At 45.0% G+C, this 20635-nt stretch overlaps 1 protein-coding gene across 3 annotated transcripts in view; it reads right to left on the reverse strand.

Annotated features, from left to right (window-relative positions):
• Positions 1-20635, reverse strand: part of GSN (gelsolin) — a 62004-nt gene that overhangs the window by 19022 nt on the left and 22347 nt on the right. For 2 of the 3 annotated variants that reach the window (XM_082207690.1, XM_082207689.1), the window contains exons 2-3: positions 3909-4110; positions 2330-2484 (exon numbers count right to left, since the gene is read on the reverse strand). In XM_082207690.1, coding sequence (XP_082063816.1) covers positions 2330-2484; positions 3909-4101 — 348 coding nt within the window. In that variant the 5' untranslated portion in view covers positions 4102-4110. Of the gene's footprint in view, positions 1-2329; positions 2485-3908; positions 4111-11394; positions 11586-20635 lie in introns of those variants that run through there. The other variant, XM_082207688.1, reaches the window with a different exon arrangement.

The raw sequence follows: 20635 nt of genomic DNA on the forward strand, positions 1-20635 counted from the left end.
TGAGGGGGCTCAAGCCCCCTCAAGCCCCATGGAGTCGGCGCCTATGATCACAATGAGAAAGCTGTCCCTAGCAGCTGAGTAACAGTTGCTGCAGACAACCTATTCAATGAGAATTTATCCTGAAATGAAGAGGTCTGATTATATCTTGTCTTTATTAAGTGTCTGTTCTAAGTTGTTTGCAGGAGTTATATGTCAAAGAGCATTCATCCTTATTTGCTTGCATGGTGGTTATACGTCTTCCCATTTAAACATTCATTCCACACCTTTCAGTGCATTTCCTTGTCACTTTGACTGCCTGTAGACTGTCCCTATTTTGAAGGAGAAATTCAGGTTTGCGCAATTAAAGTAGATCAAAGTGTTCTGTCACCCCAGTACAGTGTTTTTCAAGCATGGTTCTCCAGCTGTTGTTGAACTACCAACTCCCTGCTAGATAGGAATGATGGGAACTGTAGTCCGACAACAAACAGCTAAAGACCCAAGTATGAGAAACACTGCCCAGCACAAAAAAATCCAACAAGGAATTTCAATTTTTAAAGCACGGGAAATGATGAGGAAATGCTAACATGCACAGGGGAAAGTGTTGGATTAATGCATGCTTCATGGGAAAATTAAGCACCCACAAGCAAATCAGGATGGATGTTTTTTGCCATGTAGAATTCAGATATAAATCAAGTATAATTTAATAAGCTTTGTGCAAGCAAATCAAGAAGAATGCTCAAGAAACAGGTCCTCTGGAGGAGCCCATTCCTAATTGCAAAAATAAATAAATAAATAAATAAATAAATAAATAAATAAATAAATAAATAAATAAATAAATTTTTCATAGTGGGCTTATAGCTCCAGGGCACCAGTGCACTTTAATTCCTTAAACCTAAATTTCATTGATATGCACTTGTTTCCCTCCTACAAAATACTGTCAGTCTGGAGGAACCTCAAATGTACCTCTTTATCTATTTATCATTTCCTTCTATAATTGCTGCATTTATTCTGGGAGAAATGGACACTGTGGCTTTAAAAGTCTGCACTGCATGCCCTTTTTATTCTTCGTAAGCTTACACAACAGCTGTATAAACACACTTCATCCTTGTCGTTGTCTGTGGATTCTTGGGGTCAGGCTTGAGTATTTTAAATATTCCCTGTTTACAGGAAAATGTAAATGAAGAGGATGAGCTGTGACCTTTCTGTGAGATTGTCTTAGCAAGAGTTTTGCAAGGTGAGAGGAGGAGGATAGCAAATTGTCAAATGCAGATAGCTGAGAAGGGTGGTGTGTCAGTTCACACACACGCGCGAGGACAGGAGTCAGCCAGCTCTTTCAGCAGAGGCCAGTCCACTGTCCCTCAGACCTTGGGGGGGTGGACTATAGTTTTTTTGGGGAAATGAACGAATTCCTATGCCCCACAAATAACCCAGAAATGCATTTTAAATAAAAGCACACATTCTACTCATGTAAAAACACCAGGCAGGCCTCTCAAATAATCCGGAGATGCATTTTAAATAAAAGGACACATCCTACTCATATAAAAACATGCTGATTCCTAGACCATCTGTGGGCTGGATTTATAAGGCGATTGGGCCGGATCCAGCCCCCGAGCCTTGGTTTGTCTACCTATGCCCTAGGCTGTTGTTCATGCAATTCAACTACAGTGGTACCTCGGGTTACATATGCTTCAGGTTACATATGCTTCAGGTTACAGACTCCGCTAACCCAGAAATAGTGCTTCAGGTTGAGAACTTTGCTTCAGGATGAGAAAAGAAATCGTGCTCCAGCTGCGTGGCAGCAGCGGGAGGCCCCATTAGCTAAAGTGGTGCTTCAGGTTAAGAACAGTTTCAGGTTAAGAACAGACCTCCAGAACGAATTAAGTTCTTAACCTGAGGTACCACTGTACAATTTAGCCATCTAAAAAAGCCTGATCAAGTGGAGATGGCACAACTTGAGATTTTTTGTTATGTTTGCTTGCTCTCCCCACACCCCATGAAACTGACATACAAAAACCAATATTCAAAACAAGGATAAAACCCCTAAAATATGCAACTATTTATACAAAACAGATCCAACTGTTGAGCAAACAGAAATCCTTACTAGTAGAATAGCGCCCATAGCTCTCCTGTACTTTGGGAGACTTAACGCAGGCAGGTCTGAAGCTCCAACAATTCCATAATTTAGGGGAATATTAAGGAGTAATGGGAGCTCTATGATTCCAAAGATGGGCTAATCAAAAAATCACCTGGTTTGAATTTATATTCCTGGATGGCAGGCAGTCCAGAAATGCTTTTGCTAATGAGGTACAGATGTATTACTGAGCAAGGAACTGAACTTGTATACACCCACCTTGTATTTGATGCCTGATTTGAAGTACCCTGCGAAAGTGGACGATTCATGCCCTTGTACCTCCCGGTGCTGAATTGCCTTCCCACCAAGGTAATCGTCCAGCTGCACTGTGAAAATGGCAGCGGATCCACTCTCATCCTGGCTGCATTGGTCCCCTAGGAATCAGAAAAGGAGAGAGAAGCATGCCTACTGAGAAATAAACTCCAACGAGTTCAATAGGGGTTACTCCTAGGTAAACCTTAACCTTGAATATATCGATCACTGCTTTGGTTTATTGTCAGTAAACAAACAACCGTGAACTATGCAGCACTTTTGAAAAGGAAGAATATAAGAAAAGCCCGCTGGATACAGCAGTACCTCGGGTTACAAATACCTTGGATTACAGATTCTGCTAACCTAGAGTACCTCAGGTTAAGAACTTTACCTCAGGGTGAGAACAGAAATCGTGCTGCGGTGACACAGTGGCAGTGGGAGGCCCCATTAGCTAAAGTGGTACCTCAGGTTAAGAGCGGTTTCAGGTTAAGAGCAGACCTCCGGAACGAAGTAAGTTCGTAACCAGAAGTACCACTGTATATGGCCCGTGGCCCAACTATTCAGTGGCCACCCAGATGCCTGTGGTAGCCCCTCAAGGAGGACCTGAGTACAAGAGCAACCTCCCCTCATGTGGTTTCCACCAACTGGTGTCCAGCAACTGGCCTTCAGAAGCAGTGGAGGCAAAGCATAGCCACTATGGCTAGCACTCACTGATAGCCATATTATTGCAATGAGGTGAATAATAATAATAATAATAATAATAATAATAATAATAATAATCTATTCATATATATTAGAAACATAGGAAGTTGCTTTATTCTGAGTCAAATAGTTGCCTCAACTAGCTCACTGATCAATAGTGGCTTTCCAGGATCTCGGCAGAGGACGTTCTCAGCCCTACCTAGAGATGCCACAGATTGAAACTGGGGTCTTCTGCATGTAAAGCAGATTATCTGCCACTGAACTACATCCCTTCCCCCAAAGCAATTCCAATTTCATGGCAGCAAATTTACAATTATACAATAAAAACAATAAAACAAGTTTTTAAAAATGCAGAAATCAACCAGAGATAGGTTTAAAATCATGGAATGGTAGCAATGGTAGAAGGGACGCAGGTGGCGCTGTGGGTTAAACCACAGAGCCTAGGACTTGCCAATCAGAAGGTCGGTGGTTCGAATCCCCGTGACGGAGTGAGCTCCCATTGTTTGGTCCCTGCTCCTGCCCACCTAGCAGTGCAAGTAGATAAATAGGTACCGCTCTGGCGGGAAGGTAAACGGCGTTTCCGTGTGCTGCTCTGGTTCGCCAGAAGCGGCTTAGTCCTGCTGGCCACATGACCCGGAAGCTGTACGCTGGCTCCCTCGGCCAATAAAGCGAGATGAACACCGCAACCCTAGAGTCGTCCGTGACTGGACCTAATGGTCAGGAGTCCCTTTACCTTTACCTAGCAATGGTAGGGATAGGAAGTGAAAGGCTTCCTGTACTGATTTCTCAACAAGTCTTCACCCTGAGCCACCTGCGGGGTCCCTGCACAAAACCCCAACCTTACCTAGCCAGAAATGAAGGTCATACTGCAGGTTCCCATTGCGCTGGCGGATGGTGTTGAGGATGACGTAGGCATCTCCGGTGAAGAAATCCCCATAAAGATTTCTGGGCACTGGGACCAGGTCAAACTTCTCGATTCTCCAGATTTGAAGACCAGGCTCCTTCCCGGCTTTCAAGAACTCTGCGTGTTCCACCATGCTGATGGGCTAAGAGAGAAGGAAAGAATTTGCGAAAATAAAAACGAAATAAATGACTCAGTTCAGTCTGGGCAGCACAAAGAAGGCTTTGTTCAACTGCATCATATCCCTGCCCTTCCTCTGGAACAGGGTTGGCCAGGTATCCCCCAGAGATCCAGTCCTCCTTTCCAGTCTTTCAGGCTTCATAAACTTGGATTAGTTATATAGTAGAGCTTAACATAAGAAAAGTGCCGCTGGATCAGGCCAAGAGCTCAACTAGTCCACCATCTTGTTCTCACAGTGGCCAACCAGGTGGCTCTGGGAAGACCGGAAAGCAACAGATCTCCCCACCTACAATTCCTTTCCTTTCACCCACCCTCTCTGATGTTCATTCTGCTCTTTCCTGTTCTTTAATTTATTTACTATATTTCTATTTAAGCAGAGGAGGGGAGCCTTTTTCCAGCCCAAGGGTCAGATGCCCTTCCAGTGCTCACATGCCAGTTGACAGGTGAGGTCAGATGCAAAAGTGGTCCCTCCTGGAGTCGAAAGCAGATGGAACAGTTATGGGCTCTTGTTTTATTCTCACTCTTATATTTGGTTTGCATGTTGTTTTTATACTGCACATTGCTTTGGGACGCTTTTGTGGGGAAAGCAAGAATTAAATATACAGTGGTACCCCTGGATGCGAATAGGATCCGTTCCGGAGCCCCGTTCGCATCCTGAGTAGAACATAACACGCGACTGTGCATCTGCGTGTGTCGCATTTCACCATTTTCGCGCATGTCTGTGACGTCATTTTGGGCATCTGCGCATGCGCAAGTGGCAAAACCCGGAAGTAACGCGCTCCGTTACTTCCAGGTCGCCACAGAGCATAACCTGAAAACGCTCAACTTGAAGCATATTTAACCCAAGGTTGGTGCTGTGGCTTAAACCACAGAGCCTAGGACTTGCCAACCAGAAGGTCAGCGGTTCGAATCCCCGCGACGGGGTGAGTTCCCGTTGCTCGGTTCCTGCTCCTGCCAACCTAGCAGTTCGAAAGCACAGCAAAGTGCAAGTAGATAAATAGGTACCGCTCCGGCGGGAAGGTAAACGGGTTTAGATCTTTGTTTAGCCATAGTGGGAAAGGATTTTGAGGCAGACATCCTGGCCCACACCTAGCAGAATCAGCAAGAGGGCCCACAAACACAGCAGGGCTTGTGTGCCACATTTTGAAGTACAGTACTGTATCTGGGACGTGGGTGACACTGTGGGTTAAACCACAGAGCCTAGGACTTGCCGATTAGAAGGTCGGCAGTTCGAATCCCCGCAATGGTCCCTGCTCCTGCCAACCTAGCACTTTGAAAGCATTTCAAAGTGCAAGTAGATAAATAGGTACCACTCCAGCGGGAAGGTAAACGGTGTTTCCGTGCGCTGCTCTGGTTCGCCAGAAGTGGCTTAGTCATGCTGGTCACATGACCCGGAAGCTGTACGCCGGCTCCCTCGGCCAATAAAGTGAGATGAGCGCTGCAACCCCAGAGTCGGTCACGACTGCACCTAATGCTCAGGGATCCCTTTACCTTTATGACTGTACTTAAATAATAATAATGGACAGGTGTCAGCATTTGAACCTGGGCCCTTTGGCCTGCAAAGCATCTTCTCAATCGCTAAGCTGTGGCCTTTTCCCAGTGTACACTATGCAAAAGCCTCCTGGGATATTATAAGATTCCTCTGGGCAAAGAGCACCCTAACTTTAAGTCAGCACCCAGCACTGTAAGCCACACTGAGGTTAGGCAGAGCTGCTTTGCATACAGTAGGAGTGACTCAGGGTGGTGTTTTCATTGTGTTGCTCTGGTTACTTAAAACCTAATTCAACCCAGCCCATGGAAAGAGCCGCTCCTGATCAGCTCTGCTGGGCACTGTCAAAAACAAGGAGCCTTTTTACTCTAAGCAGGTCAAGCAACACTAGGGACGGCTTCCACACCCTTATTTAACTCCACCTGTTTGATCCAGCTTCTCTCAGTCTGTGATGCCACAGACATTTGTTGTCACCAAGTTAGGTTTATTTGATTTTATCTTATTCAAAGTGTGTGTGGTGTGTGGGTGTGGGTGTGTGGGTGTGGGTGTTTATCTAGACAAACCATCAAATAAACTGGTGGGAGAGGGACCTGTAACCCTCCATTTGTTGCTGACTACAACTCCCATTGGGACGCAGGTGGCACTGTGGGTTAAACCACAGAGCCTAGGACTTGCCAATCAGAAGGTCGGCGGTTCAAATCCCCACATCAGGGTGAGCTCCCATTGTTCGGTCCCTGCTCTTGCCAACCTAGCAGTTTGAAAGCACGTCAAAGTGCAAGTAGATAAATAGGTACTACTCTGGCAGGAAGGTAAACGGCATTTCCGTGCGCTGCTCTGGTTCGCCAGAAGTGGCTTAGTCATGCTGGCCACATGACCCGGAAGCTGTACGCCGGCTCCCTCGGCCAATAAAGCGAGATGAGCGCTGCAACCCCAGAGTCGGTCACGACTGGACCTAATGGTCAGGGGTCCCATTACCTTTACCTTTACAACTCCCATTATCCTTACCCAACCTAGTCAATGGTCAAAGATGGTGAGTTGGAGCTTAATTAATTAATTTCCCTGCTTGCAGGGTTTGCACTGGCTGCCAATATGCTACCAAGCCAAGTTCAAGGTGAAGGCCCTAAACAGTTTAGGACCAAGTTATCTGAGACATTGCCTCTTCCCTTATACACCCAGAAGATTGCTGAGAGATGTGAAAGAGTTTCTCCTGCAAGTTCCAAAGTTCTCAGAAGCCAGCCCCATAGCAACATGGACCAGGGCTTTCAGCTGGGCTGCCCCTCTTCTGTGGAATAGCATTCCTGTCAAGATGACAGGCCAGTGGCGTAGCGTGGGGGGTGCAGGGGGGGCCGGCCGCACCGGGCACAACATCTGGGGGTTAGGGTTAGGGGGCGCAAATCCACGGGTTAGGGGGCGCAAATTACTTGCCTTGCCCCGGGTGCTGACAACCCACGCTACGCCACTGTGACAGGTACCCCCTTTATGCACTTACTTGGGGGGGGGGAAGAGATTTTTGTTCTGATGGGCTTCCCCGGCTGGATAAATGGGTCTGTACCACAAGTGACCACTTGTTAGGGTATTAGTCTTGTTTTAAATGTATTTGTCGCTTTCGAGATTTTAACTGGTTTAATTATCTTATGTGTAAATTGCCTTGAGACGGTAGTTTAGAAGGCAATTAATAAATCAGTAGTAATACTAATAATACCGTATCATCATCAACAACAACAACTGCAACCACAACACCCTGTCTTTCTCCCATTGAGGGATCCAAGTTAGTTCACAACATGAACTAAAAACAGTTACAGTGCTGGGGCCCATGGGTTCCCCATATCCAAATTAAATATCACAGCTGTGTTCCCTCTAGTGGAACAGCAAACAACAGCTTTAAGAGGAACATCTGAGAATTACAAAGTGGTCCACTGGATTCCAAATTTCAACTCTTCACCTGATTGTGATTTTAAAGATCAACAACTGATTTCATGGGCGTAGCCAGGGTTTTTGTTGGCAGAGGGAGCAAAACCTCAGTTTGCTATATATTTTTATTATTTTTTATTGATTTAGGTGGGGGGAGTTGCCCCCACCCCGCCCCTTCCTGGGCTACACCCATGACTGATTTGTTTTATAGCCTCTTCCAAATAGTGAGTCAGCATTTCTGACGCAACGTTGGAATAATGCAATTATGAGAGGGCGATGCAAAATGTACAACCCCCCCCCCACAACCCCCAGCTAAGGAAGACCACAGGAGACACAGTGAATGATAACAGCACTGCACATATAAGCTGGTGAACTGATCACAAGGAGTGCAAAGAGCCTTTAAGTTGCCTCAGGGCTCTGTTGTTTCCCACTGGCAAGACAGACAAGGTTCCCCTTTTGATAAAGAGAATCTGTTTCCATGCAGGTGCGTCTAGGAAGCAGAACCTGCTCCCAGCAACTTCCTGTTCCCAGCAACTGGTATTCAGGGACATGTAGCTGCTGATAGACTTATTATCCTCCATGAACTTGTGCAATCAGCTTCTAAAGCCAACCAATATTTTGGATCACTCAGATTTGAATCCCTGTTTAACTATAAAACTCCTCGAACATACAAAGCTGCCTTATACCGAATCAGACCATTTGTCTATCTCTAGGCCAATATCGTCAACTCTGACTGGCAGCTGTTCCAAAGGGTCTCAGGTGGAGAAAAGACTTTCCTGCCACCCATTACCTGGAGACGCTAGGGGGTGAAACCGAGTCCTTCTACAGCAGGGATGGGGAACCTGTGGCTCTACAGATGTTGTTGGACTCCAAATCCCATGGGCTTTGGCCAGCATGGTCGGGGTGATGGGAACTTGAGTCTAGCAAGCGCCGGAGGGCAACAGGTTCCCCATCCCTGATCTACAGGAAAAGCACATGCTCTGTGACTGAGCTTCTGCTCAAAACCCCAGCACTACCAAATTCAAGATCCCAAATTGCATACACACCATACATTTAAAGCATGTGATTTCCTCAAAGAATTCTGGGAACTGTAGTTTATCCCTCACAGAGCAAAATTCCCAGTACAAGCTACAGTTCCCAGGATTTTTTAGGGAAAGTCATGTGTTTTAAATGTGCTATGGATACCTGGTCCATACACAGCATCAGGCAGATCTCTCCCGCTATTTTTAAAAAATGCATTTAACAATAACATTATATCATCAAAGAATCACTCTTGCTCTATCTGAAAAACATTTGCAAAAATGTAAGGTAATGACGAGTGAAAGCAGGGGGACCAAGTATGCAGATACAAGGATGTGGTAAGAATTTATATCTACTCCACTTTGTTCAAAACAAAGGAAATCAGTTCAAGTCCAGCACCCGGCATTTATTATAGCTATTGCAATAGGGCATTGCTCAACTTGACAGATAAGAAAAAGGTCTTGCATCAAGTGGCTGGTCAGAGAGGTGTAATATAACTGCCACTTCTCCAGAAAATGTTTTGGTTAGATGTACAGTGGTACTTCTGGTTAAGTACTTAATTTGTTCCGGAGGTCCGTTCTTAACCTGAAACTGTTCTTAACCTGAAGCACCACTTTAGCTAATGGGGCCTCCTGCTGCCACCACGCCACCACCACACGATTTCTGTTCTCATCCTGAAGCAAATTTCTTAACCTGAAGCACTATTTCTGGGTTAGCGGAGTCTGTAACCTGAAGCGTATGTAACCTGAAGTGTATGTAACCTGAGGTAGCACTGTATTACTTGGACACTTCCCCTGGTGGTAGTTGCTAAGTGGATCCAAGTTCTCAGTCAGTAGAGCATGAGACTCTTATTATGGGCTGGAGCCCCACGTTGGGCAAAAGAGTCCTGCATTGCAGGGGATTCCAACTCTACAATTCTATTGTTCTATTAATGTATTTGTGTTTTTCCCTATTTTAACATGTAGTAAATTGTTCTGCACTGTATTCTTATGTCTATGTTAAAGCACTTTTGTGTAATTTTGTTTTGTATGATGTTGTGATGCCATGGATGTGTAAATTTTTTTTTAAGTTTTAAGAACTTAAATCACTCTACATACACCTAAACAAAACATATATATATATACAAATCTTCTCTGCCCAGAACGTTGGAGGCTATACACCACACCCCTCAACAGTATTTATAGGAACTCAAACACCAGATTCTGCTCTGTTCCAGTAACAAGAAGCCGAAAGCACCAGCCTGAAGATGACGAGTGAGACCTCGTCGAAACGTCGCCCAGACACCCCGACTCTTACACGGGAAGACACCCGAAGACACCAAAACCTGCATACAAATCTTAGTACACATATCAATAAATACAGTTAATCATAGCCCCAGCTATAAACAACTTCCTCTTAATTATTTTTATCTACAAATACATATGCAATTAATATTATTTTGTTCCAATTTATATTCTCTAAAACCTAATGTTAGCATAATATTTTAAAATAATTCAGTCTCCCAAACTTTTCTTGTTTTTCTAACACACCATCTCCCAGTCTATCACTTTTGGAACTTGCTCTTTCTCTTCAATCTTGAACTTTTAGTGTTTAGTTACCATCAATGAATAATAAATTGATACTTTTTTCTGCTTCTAATGCACTACACCCCCAAAATCCTAATATACCATCTGGCCCATATTTGAAAATGATTCGGTCAAACTTACTTTAGAGGATAAATGTTTACTTTATTTTCAAATAGATACCCACATCTTATCTGGAATACATTTCCATAACTCTGCCTTCCATTTATTGCAATATTTATTCCATCTTAACCATCAATATATACCAATGCATTATAGATCTTAGGTATCAATCTTTGCCTTTCCCTGTTGAAATGTATTCTCAAAAGTTGCTTCCTTTCTTAGATCAATTTTGTACCCAATTTCTCAGCTGAAAATATTGATCTAAACAAAATATTTGACTACCAGTTTTAATTCCTGGTATGTGAAAACCTCATTTGCCTTAATCAAATGAATTAATATTACTAAAGCAGATTTTCCCCAGACTTTTCCAAAATTCATGGTAATCATAACAGTACCCAGTGCTTTTTTTCTGGGGTGGGGTACGCATACCCCTAAACATTTTGTGAATCTAAGTTTGGCCTCATTGAGGGGCAGTATTTCAATACAGTGGTACCTCAGGTTAAAAACTTAATTCGTTCTGGAGGTCTGTTCTTAACCTGAAACTGTTCTTAACCTGAGGTACCACTACTGCCGCTGCGCCACCGCTGCACAATTTCTGTTCTCATCCTGAAGTAAAGTTCTTAACCTGAGGTAAGATTTCTGGGTTAGCGGAGTCTGTAACCTGAAGCATATGTAACCCGAGGTACCACTGTATAAGTAGGAAAAAGAGTACCCCTAAACAATTTTTTTTAAAGGAAAAAAAGCACTGACAGTACCAATAACCTGTTTTTTTAGTGGGCAAAACACTTACTGCACACTCACACAGTATCTTCTGCAACACTCTATAAGGTCAACATTTTGATCCACACATTACAGATGGGGTACCTGAGCCTAAGAAAGCACTGCAAACTTTGGAGCCTGGAGCTGAGACAAGATTCAAAACTTAGCAATCTGGCCAACAGCTCAAATGATCAACCACCACACCACACCACACCAACCACCCAATTTTTTTTTCTCTCTTGTTGTTGTTTTAAACACACACAGCAAATTGTGCACAGAGCCGCACAAAAAGGATCCCATAAAACCCTGTGCTGCCATAGATTTGCCAGTCTTTTAGGGACCACAACATTCTTTTTGCTGACCCCCAAAGGTCTTTGTCACTCACCGCAGCCAAAAACACAGCGACAGCCCAGAGGAGAGATGCAAATCTCCAAAGGGAAGCCATCTTCGGACAGCTTCACCTGACTGCTTTTAAGCAGCTGGAGAGGTTCCTCTGCTCAAACGTGAACCAACCCGGCCTTCTCCTTGGTCTGCTCTCCCAGGGAAGCTACTGGAGGAATGAGAGGCTGGAGGAGTCCTGGGGCTTGCCTTTTATCTCCCATCAGTGTGCAACAATTGAGAGGAAGCCCATCCCCAGGCACGCCCTGCCCCAGCTGGAAGGCAGCAGCCAGCCACGCCTCTGTGTACAGGCTCTGCTTTGCAGGGGTCAGAGGCCCTGTCTCTCAGGGCCATCATAACACATTGACATGTGGTGTCTATTACATTCAGGCTGTAAGCCATTGGGAGCAACCCACAGCCACTGGTGGCGTTTGGCCAAGAAATTATATAAGACCAGAGCAACACGTTTGGTGGGAAATCTGGGCTTGGGAGCCTGGGTTTGAGTCAGGAGGTGACAAAGGGACATTTGTTGCAGAGTGGCAGTGAATAGACTCACAGTATGCCAGCTGTAAGCCTAAATCAGGGCCTGAGATTGCGCATCTGAATGGAGGGACTTGGCCTTAGCAGAGGAGTGAGGAACTATTTGGGGGGGCAGCCAGGGGGTGTCACATATGCGGCCTAGGACCCATGTACCTATGGGACCGCCTCTCCTGGTATGCTCCACGGAGGACCTTAAGGTCCACAAATGACAACATTTTGGAGGTCCCAAGTCGCAAGGTGGTTAGATTGGTCTCAACTAGGGCCAGGGCCTTTTCAGTACTGGCCCCGACTTGGTGGAATGCTCTGTCACAAGAGACCAGGGACTTGACATCTTTCCACAGGGCCTGCAAGACAGAGCTGTTCTGCCTGGCCTTTGGCTTGGACTCAGTCTGACCCTTATGTTTCCCTCCCCTTATGGTTTTGATCTATGGGCTACTTTTAAAATGAGGCTGCATTTTAAATTGGTTTTCCCCCTCTATTATGTTTTTACTGTAATTTTACTGGTGTTAGCTGCCCTGAGCCCAGCTCTGGCCGGAGAGGGCAGGGTATAAATAAAATTTATTATTATTATTATTATTATTATTATTATTATTATTATTATTACTTCATCAGCAACCTTCCAGAGCCCATGTGCTACCTCAGCAAGCATGATGACCCTCCACCCTCTTCACTTTATCAATAACAGGATTAACTCTTATACTGCAAATGGAATGATTTATGCTGTTGCACTTCCAACCATAAATGGGATGGGGGAGGGGAGGGAGCCAAAAAGAGGACAAATCACAGGCTCCAGATGTCTTTAGCTGATCGCAAGCTGAACACGGGCCAGCAAAGTGATGCATGTGCTAAGAAAGCTAATGCAATCTTTAGGCTGCATAAACAGAAACACTTTGTTCGGGTCATTAGCTTTTATCCTGCACTGTCAGGCTCCTGTGTCCAGCCCTGCCAGATGTTAAAGACATGATAAACTTAAGTGCATCAGGAAGGACACTGACAAATTTTAGCATATCAGGAGTATGGCGACTAGGAAGGTGAGTGGAGTCTAGACACCAGTTCCTATCAGGAACACTTGAAAGGACTGAGGATGTTTAGCACCCAGAAGAAAAGATTAAGTGGAGACACTCCCTAATGGTTAGAGATGTTTGACAGCGGGGCAGTCTGCCTCAGGGGGTAGGGGGCTCTCTTTCACGGGAAACTTTTAAGCAGAGGCTGATTGGCTATCTGTCAGGAATCTTGTAGTTTCAGAATTCCCGTATTGAACCGGAGAGTGGGCTCAATGCCCACAAAGTCCACTTTCAACTCAAACATTTTATGATTCTGTGACCCTGCAGGCACAGGAGCCAACTCATAGGGACTGAGGTCATTTTGCTGCCCCCCCAAAAAAAATTTGAGGGGGTCGGGCTTCCCCAAAGTTGATGGACATTGCCATTCAAACGATGTGCACACTACACCTTGTGATAGATTATGCAGGGCAGGGCTTATCTTCCCCCCCCATCTTTTATTTTAGATGGCACCCCTGTCCTGCAGGGGTGTATGGGGTGCAAGGGTGGTACCTTGGGGGGGGCTTTGTGCTCATTCTGGGGTAGTTTGTCCAGCTTTGGTTCCTAACCTGTACTCAGCTCTCACCTGCAGCTCCTAGAAGCTGCCAGCATGCAACAGGAGCCACACAGTGGCTTCGACTGCCCCGCTAAACCAAGTGGGGGTAGCTAGTGGGTCTCAAACTCTCAGTGAGTTTGAGTCTTTGCCTGCATGTGAAGACAGGCTCTGGTGGATTGAGTGGATGAGACCAGTAGTGGGTCCAACAGGACGTGAGGGTCAGATGGGGTTCGTTAACCTGGGAAGATAGCCTATCCAGGAGATGGACAATTCTGATCCTAAATGTCTGTTGCCTTGAAGGATATCTTCAGGAGAAGAAAAGGCTAAGGAGCAAACCCTACACAAATCTGGAGTGGAGCCCCTAAAACAGTTGAATGACACCTTGTACACCTCCTTCTGGCAACTCCTGCAGCCAAGCTGGTTGGTGCCAAATTTATCGTTCTACTTTCCTTTGGAACAACACATCAGTAAGGCTATGAGAGGGGTCTTGTCATCTCGGCAGCCCAGGTCCTCCATACACACTGCCTAGGTTTGCGCCCCGGGTAGTTCACTTCGGTGCTGCTAACAAGAGCAGTTTGACTTCACCGCCGGAGGTGGTGTCCATCTCAAGACAGATGGATGCCAACAAAGCAGGCAACAAGATGCAACCTTTATTTTCACTGGACTAGCTCAGGGTTGCATAACACTCTCCAACTGATCCAGAAATACCCTGACAGAAATACCCTGCGCACGTAGCACAGTGTGGGGCTGAGACTGGAGGTCAAGCAATGAGGACTGGCCTCCTACAGAAGCAAATCGGGGTCCAAGCAAAGCATCTGGAACTGCTTCTTCCCAGGGGGATATTAGCAGAACACCGTGTTCATCTTGCTCAACTTCTTCCCTGCTGAGCTGATGAAATTGCTCTCCTTTTTGGCAGAGAAATGGCGGCTAGTAACTCTGTCCAAGACCTTTTGTAATAATAACTTCTTGAAACAAAACAAAAATAAAAGCTTCCTTGGATGTCCTCAAGAGTTTTCTTCTCAGCTAATGCCTTGATCCTGCTGGTCGTCTTTTCCCCCCATCTCCCATGGGGCAGGAGAAACTACTGAAGGGTCACTGTTTGTAAGCCAAGAGGGCAGCTTCCCACAATACACTCTACTCAAGGAACAATATGGCAACACAGTGGACATTATGATGCAACCAGACACCAAAAGATGCATTTTCATACTCCACAGGGAGTTTTCTTGTCTGCACAGCTCACATGCTCCTCCCATTCCAGTGAGCCCAGAATAAGAGGGTTTAAAAATACATATAAACACCAATGAATATATATCAGCTTAATAACATGAGCTACTGCCCATAAGCTGAATTCTTATTTTCCCACAGGGTGACTTACATTGGTGCAATGGAATGTGCATAAGCATTCCAACTGCTAATTCATGGGAAAGGGTGACTCATGTAACACTGGCCAGAGTGCAGGTGTCAAGAGGAAATTATTGGCATGTTCCCACCACTCCCTCCTTCAAATCAGCTGAGCTCGGTCGCAGTGACTGAATCCCCTAGAAAGGAGGGCCTTCAAGAATACTGTCTCACACTCAAAGGCCTTAATTTTAGCTAATTTTGCTAAACGGCTTGGTAAAAACAGTTTTCACCACAAGCAAATGTTTTGAATCCTAAGAGATACTATCCTGCAGACAGGGTGGGAAGGCAACCATTTAGAAGACGTTGATCTCCGCTGATGAATGCTCAGTGACAGCTCATCTGGAAGTGAACATAAAAACAGCACCCTTGTGTTCTTTGTTGGCCCCTGGGGTGCATGTGGACTTGCATGCTAGGGAGGGGCGGCAATTGGAGGGTTCACAGGGTCCGCCACACCAGCCCTGTCCTCACCACCAGAGCTGTGCTGCGCTGCCTACCCACTGGGGCAGGGGGGAGCCCAGCTGGCTGACACAGCCCTTGTCGAATGAGTCTCCCAGATGCCGACTGGGGGGCCAATTCAGTGAGGGGGCTGGGAGCGCAGTGGCGAGGCCAGGCTGGGCTCCGGGCCTCAGAAACCCTTGGAGCAGGCAGGGTGGGAAAGGGATCCTTGGGGGGGGGGGACACACCTGGTTCAAGTTTGGTTGGGTTTCCGTCTTAAAATATTGCTTTTTAACAGCTTTAGCAATCTGGCCAAACAGGCTCTCTTAATTTTCATCCATTTATTAGGTGGTGTACTGCTGTGACTTTACCTGCATTTTCTCTTATACTTATATTTTGCTTTCTGTACCCTGCTCTGATATGTTACAATGTGAGCAGTTTAAAATCTTTAGAAATACATGTTTAGATTGGGTAGAGGGCAAAGCTGGCTCAAGACATTGTGGCACCTGAGGCAAAGCACAAAATGGTGCCCCTCCCCACCAGAGAAGGAGGCGTGAGTGAAGGTCTACATCAGGAACAAGGAGGGAATAAATATCTCCATTGGGATCTGGTGCCCCTGTGCATCCTGCCACCTGAGGCGGTCGCCTCACCTTACCTCATGGGTGGGCTAGCCCTGGTAGAAGGCAACATGAGGCTGCATTTTAAGCCATATTTTAATTGTTTGTTTGTTGTTGTTGTTTTTCTATTACATTTTATTGTAATTCATATTTGGTGTTAGCTGCCCTGAGGCCGGCCATGGCTGGGGAGGGCGGGGTATAAATAATTTTATTATTATTATTATTATTATTATTATTATTATTATTATTATTATTATGCACTCAGGGATATGGCCCCCCCCCCTTTCCCCATGCTACACCCCTGCATAAGACTATAAGAAGAGCCTTCTGGATCAGGCCAATGGTGCATCTAGTCCAGGATCCTGTTCTCACAATGGCTACCCAGATGTCTTTTGGAAACTTGCCTTTTGGAAACAGGATTTGAGCACAAGAGCACTCTTCCCTCCTGTGGTTTTCCAGCAACTGGTATTCAGAAGCATCACTACTTCTGAACTTTATAATATTTTATAATGCTGTTTTTACTGATTTTGTATTTTACCTGTTTTTATTATCAAATTTTTATATACCACTTAAGAGTATTTTAAATATTAAGCTGTTCTGAAATGCATTTACACAAACGGACAAATTCTGAAGGGCCCGTCTGCAGAAGGGGAAGCCTGCTAAACCTACATAGGCTCCCCCCGTGAGCTGGAACCTTGTGTGAGCTGCAAACATACCACAAATGCATGGATATAATGGAGACTGGACCAGCAAGTGACATGATAGCAGGGTTGACCCTCCTCTCTCTCCAAGTGATGTCAATGTCTGTGTAGGTCTCTTACAAATCAGGAAGCTTCCAAGTGCCCCGGAAAAAATGGACATTCAATTTTCTTCGCATAAGATCTCGATGGCAATCCTGCATGCTCCAGCACCCTGAAAAAGCGCTTTTTTCAGGGCCATGATCTTGCACGGTGTCCCAAAACAAACATTTTTGGGTGCCACACAAGATAATATGCCCCACCCATCTGGCTGAGTTTCCCCAGCCACTCTGGGCAGCTCCCAATCAAGTGTTAAAAACAGTACTGCGTTAAATATTAAAAACGTCCCTGAACAGGGCTGCATTCAGATGTCTTTTAAAGATAGGATAGCTGCTTATTTCCTTCACATCTGAAGGGAGGGTGTTCCACAGGGTGGGCGCCACTACCGAGAAGGCCCTCTGTCTGGTTCCCTGTAACCTCACTTCTTGCAATGAGGGAACGATGGGGGTGAAGACCGTTTGTGGGCCAAGGTTGTTTAGGGCTTTAAAGGTCAACACCAGCACTTTGAATTGTGCTCAGAAACATACTGGGAGCCAATGTAGGTCTTTCAAGACCGGTGTTATGTGGTCTCGGCAGCCGCTCCCAGTCACCAGTCTAGCTGCCGCATTCTGGATTAGTTGTAGTTTCCGGGTCACCTTCAAAGGTAGCCCCACATAGAGCACATTGCAGTAGTCCAAGCAGGAGATAATTAGAGCATGTACCACTCTGGTGAGACAGTCTGTGAGCAGGTAGGGTCTCAGCCTGCGTACCAGATAGAGCTGGTAGACAGCTGCCCTGGACACAGAATTTACCATGGACAGCTGTGAGTCCAAAATGACTCCCAGGCTGCGCACCTGGTCCTTCAGTTACCCCATTGAGGACCAGGGAGTGCCCCATACCCGCCTGCCCCTGTCCCCCCAAAAACAGTACTTCTGTCTTGTAGGATTCAACCTCAATCTGTTAGCCGCCATCCATCCTTCAACCGCCTCCAGACACTCACACAGGACATTCACCGCCTTCACTGGTTCTGATTTAAAAGAGAGGTAGAGCTGGGTGTCATCATCCCAAATAAAGTGCAGAAGCCATGTGCCCTGGTTTTGTGTTGGAAAATGTTGGACGGTTTGTACAGTGGAGGCTGGTCCAAGGCCAGTGGGGCACTGCCCCATCAGCCCCACTCTGCCCCAGCTAGCCCCCACCTCCCTGCCTTCTTACTTTCATCCAGTCCAATCTCAGTGTTACCCCTTGTAGAACTCAGCAGGCAGATGGGGACAAAACTAGAATGTGCTGGTTCTGCCTCTCATTGGCTCTGGCTCCCCCTACTGGTGGTCTCCCTGCCTTCTACCCTACCAGTTCCAATGTGCACCAGCCCTCACTGACTATGTAGGAGGGGAAGGATTATGCAGAAGAACCTGGCTCAATCCAGACTTGCTAGCACAGGACCAAAACGTGGTTGGGCATCACACATCAATATGTCACTGGTAACTCCCATCGGCTGGTTTTTCCTGCTGTACAACATTGTAGAAGTCAATTAAACTTTCAGTTATGCGTCCTCTTACTTCTGGACAAGACAGTACCTACCTATCTAAAGTACAGTTTTGTACTCTCTTATGGTTTCTCCTACCTTCCTCTGGTATGAGATTTGCAATCTGTGCAAGCCCAATATGTGGTCCTGAGCGCAAAATTAAACATGTCGGCAACATCAACTTTAACAATAATACAAGAGACTATTCCTTATGGAAGAAAGGCCCTCCCTATCAGGAGTGGCAGAATTTGTGCATGCGTGCAAATATTCTTATTTTGCATAATTCAGACAGAGACACAAATACAAATCTCATAACTAGGAGTTCCTCTTAGGGCAGTTTTCCAGACTTTTCATGTTGGTGACACACTTTGTAGACATGCATCATTTCGTGACATGGTAATTCAGTTTTACTAGCAAACCAGAGGTTAAATGAACTCCTTTCCAGCCCTGGAAGGAACGTGGGGAGTGTTCAAGTGACACACCTCCACACTGCGTCTGACACACTAATGTGTTGCGACACACAGTTTGGAAAGCTCTGTCTTAGGAGCTTACCAGTGGTGCCAGCATTCCCCTTCTCTGAAAATTAAAGAGTCTTCCTTCTGAGGGCCATATATCCTCCTGGGCAACCTTCCAGGGGCCACATGCCAGTGGTGGAAAGAGCCAGAGGCAAAAGTATGCAGAGCAATAAATGTAATGTTAATATTTGTACAGCACTCTGGTTTCTACATACACTCACACAGTCCCTCTCTTTCTTCCATCCAGGCAGTGAGGGAGTATGATCACAGTTCAAGGACAGATCTCAATCAGGACAGCTAAGTCAAGGAGAGACTTGCACCTATTCCAGACTTTGGTTAGCTTGGTTCATCTGAGCTCAAAGAATCCTAAAAAAATAGGCCTATGCCCACTAGCTTGCTTAGCTTGCTGTAACCCCACCCAGAGGCTTCTGAAAAGAGTTTTGAAACTTACACTGGTGTAAGCTATAGTACTCTCTGCCCATCTAGCTTTTTAAACAGCTATTGTACTTTGTCTGGGGATTTTACTATTAATGCATTATTATCTGTTTTATATTGTTAGTTTCTATGATTATTGTCTCTGATCTGTGCTGTTATGCCACTCAGAATGTCAGCAAAAGAATGGGATCATTCATAATATTCATACGAGTAATCATAACAATAATTTGTTAAAGTTATATTATTATTGACATTAAGCAGGTTCCTTTGCTGTATTCTTTTCAGTGCCTGCTAAAAAAAATTCTGCTTAGGCAAGGATACCTACACAGGTAAAGTCAATGTATATTTTAACCTGTCATTCCAACTTGCAATGTATACTTTTAACTGACGTTTTTATTCATCTTGCTTTTTTTATTTATTCACAGTGCACTTAGTGGCAGTAATACTGAATTGTGTAATGATAAGTCAAAAAGGTAGACAATGACTCCAAAAGATACATAGAAGCATTTCAGGGCACAATATCAAAACAACAAAATGCAATTGGTTTTTTATTGACTTGATTTAAATGTTGTGAGGTTTTACTGTATACATTACTGTATATTTATAGTTTATATTTTTCACAGGCCACTAAGAGGATTTATTTATAATTAAGTGGTATACAAATTCTGTTGAATAAAAATTTAAAAAATTATTTTATTGTTATTATTTTCTCCCAATAATCTGGGCAGCAATTCTATATGCACGAACCTGGGAGTAAGTCCAATTGAGTTTAATGGAACTTATTTATTAGTAAATCCACACAGGACTGTACTGAAAAGCAATATCCTACCAATTTGCAGCCAGCTGACCACCCAAAATGGAGTAGAATACATTGTTGGCTGTTATTTTTTTGTGTTTTTTTAGCATAACGTGGGCTTAATTAAAAGGTTCTATCTTATGCCTTAATTCCAGGCATTCTGAAATTCTCAGAAATATTTACATCTGAGGAACTGTGAAGTTTTTTAACTTTTCAAAACCAATTAGCTGCTGCAGCTGCAAATACTTCAGTTCTGCTTCAGACCAGCAGAGGGCACACAAAGACTATTTATGGATTTCAGCACTCAAAGTTACACAAGAAAAAGAGGTTTTGTTCATTGCAGTTTCAAACAGTTTTCAGAATAAAAACCTATTGTCAGGAAAAGGTGAATCTGAGAATGTGTACCTAGAAAACCTGGATGTGTGCGAACAGTACTAAAGGTATTTGCACAATGCTGGAGAAGCAGCGTGATAAGAATGCAGAACGAAAAGAACTTCAGAAGAGTCCTGCTGTTAAGGTGAGGCCAGGGGCCCATCTAGTCCAGCAACTGGCTCTCCCATTGGCCAACCAGATGCCCCAATGGGAAGCATCCACAAGCAGGACCTGAGTGCAACA

The sequence above is a fragment of the Podarcis vaucheri genome (genome assembly GCF_965113315.1).
Source record: "Podarcis vaucheri genome assembly, chromosome: Z".
NCBI classification, from domain to species: Eukaryota; Metazoa; Chordata; class Lepidosauria; order Squamata; family Lacertidae; genus Podarcis; species Podarcis vaucheri.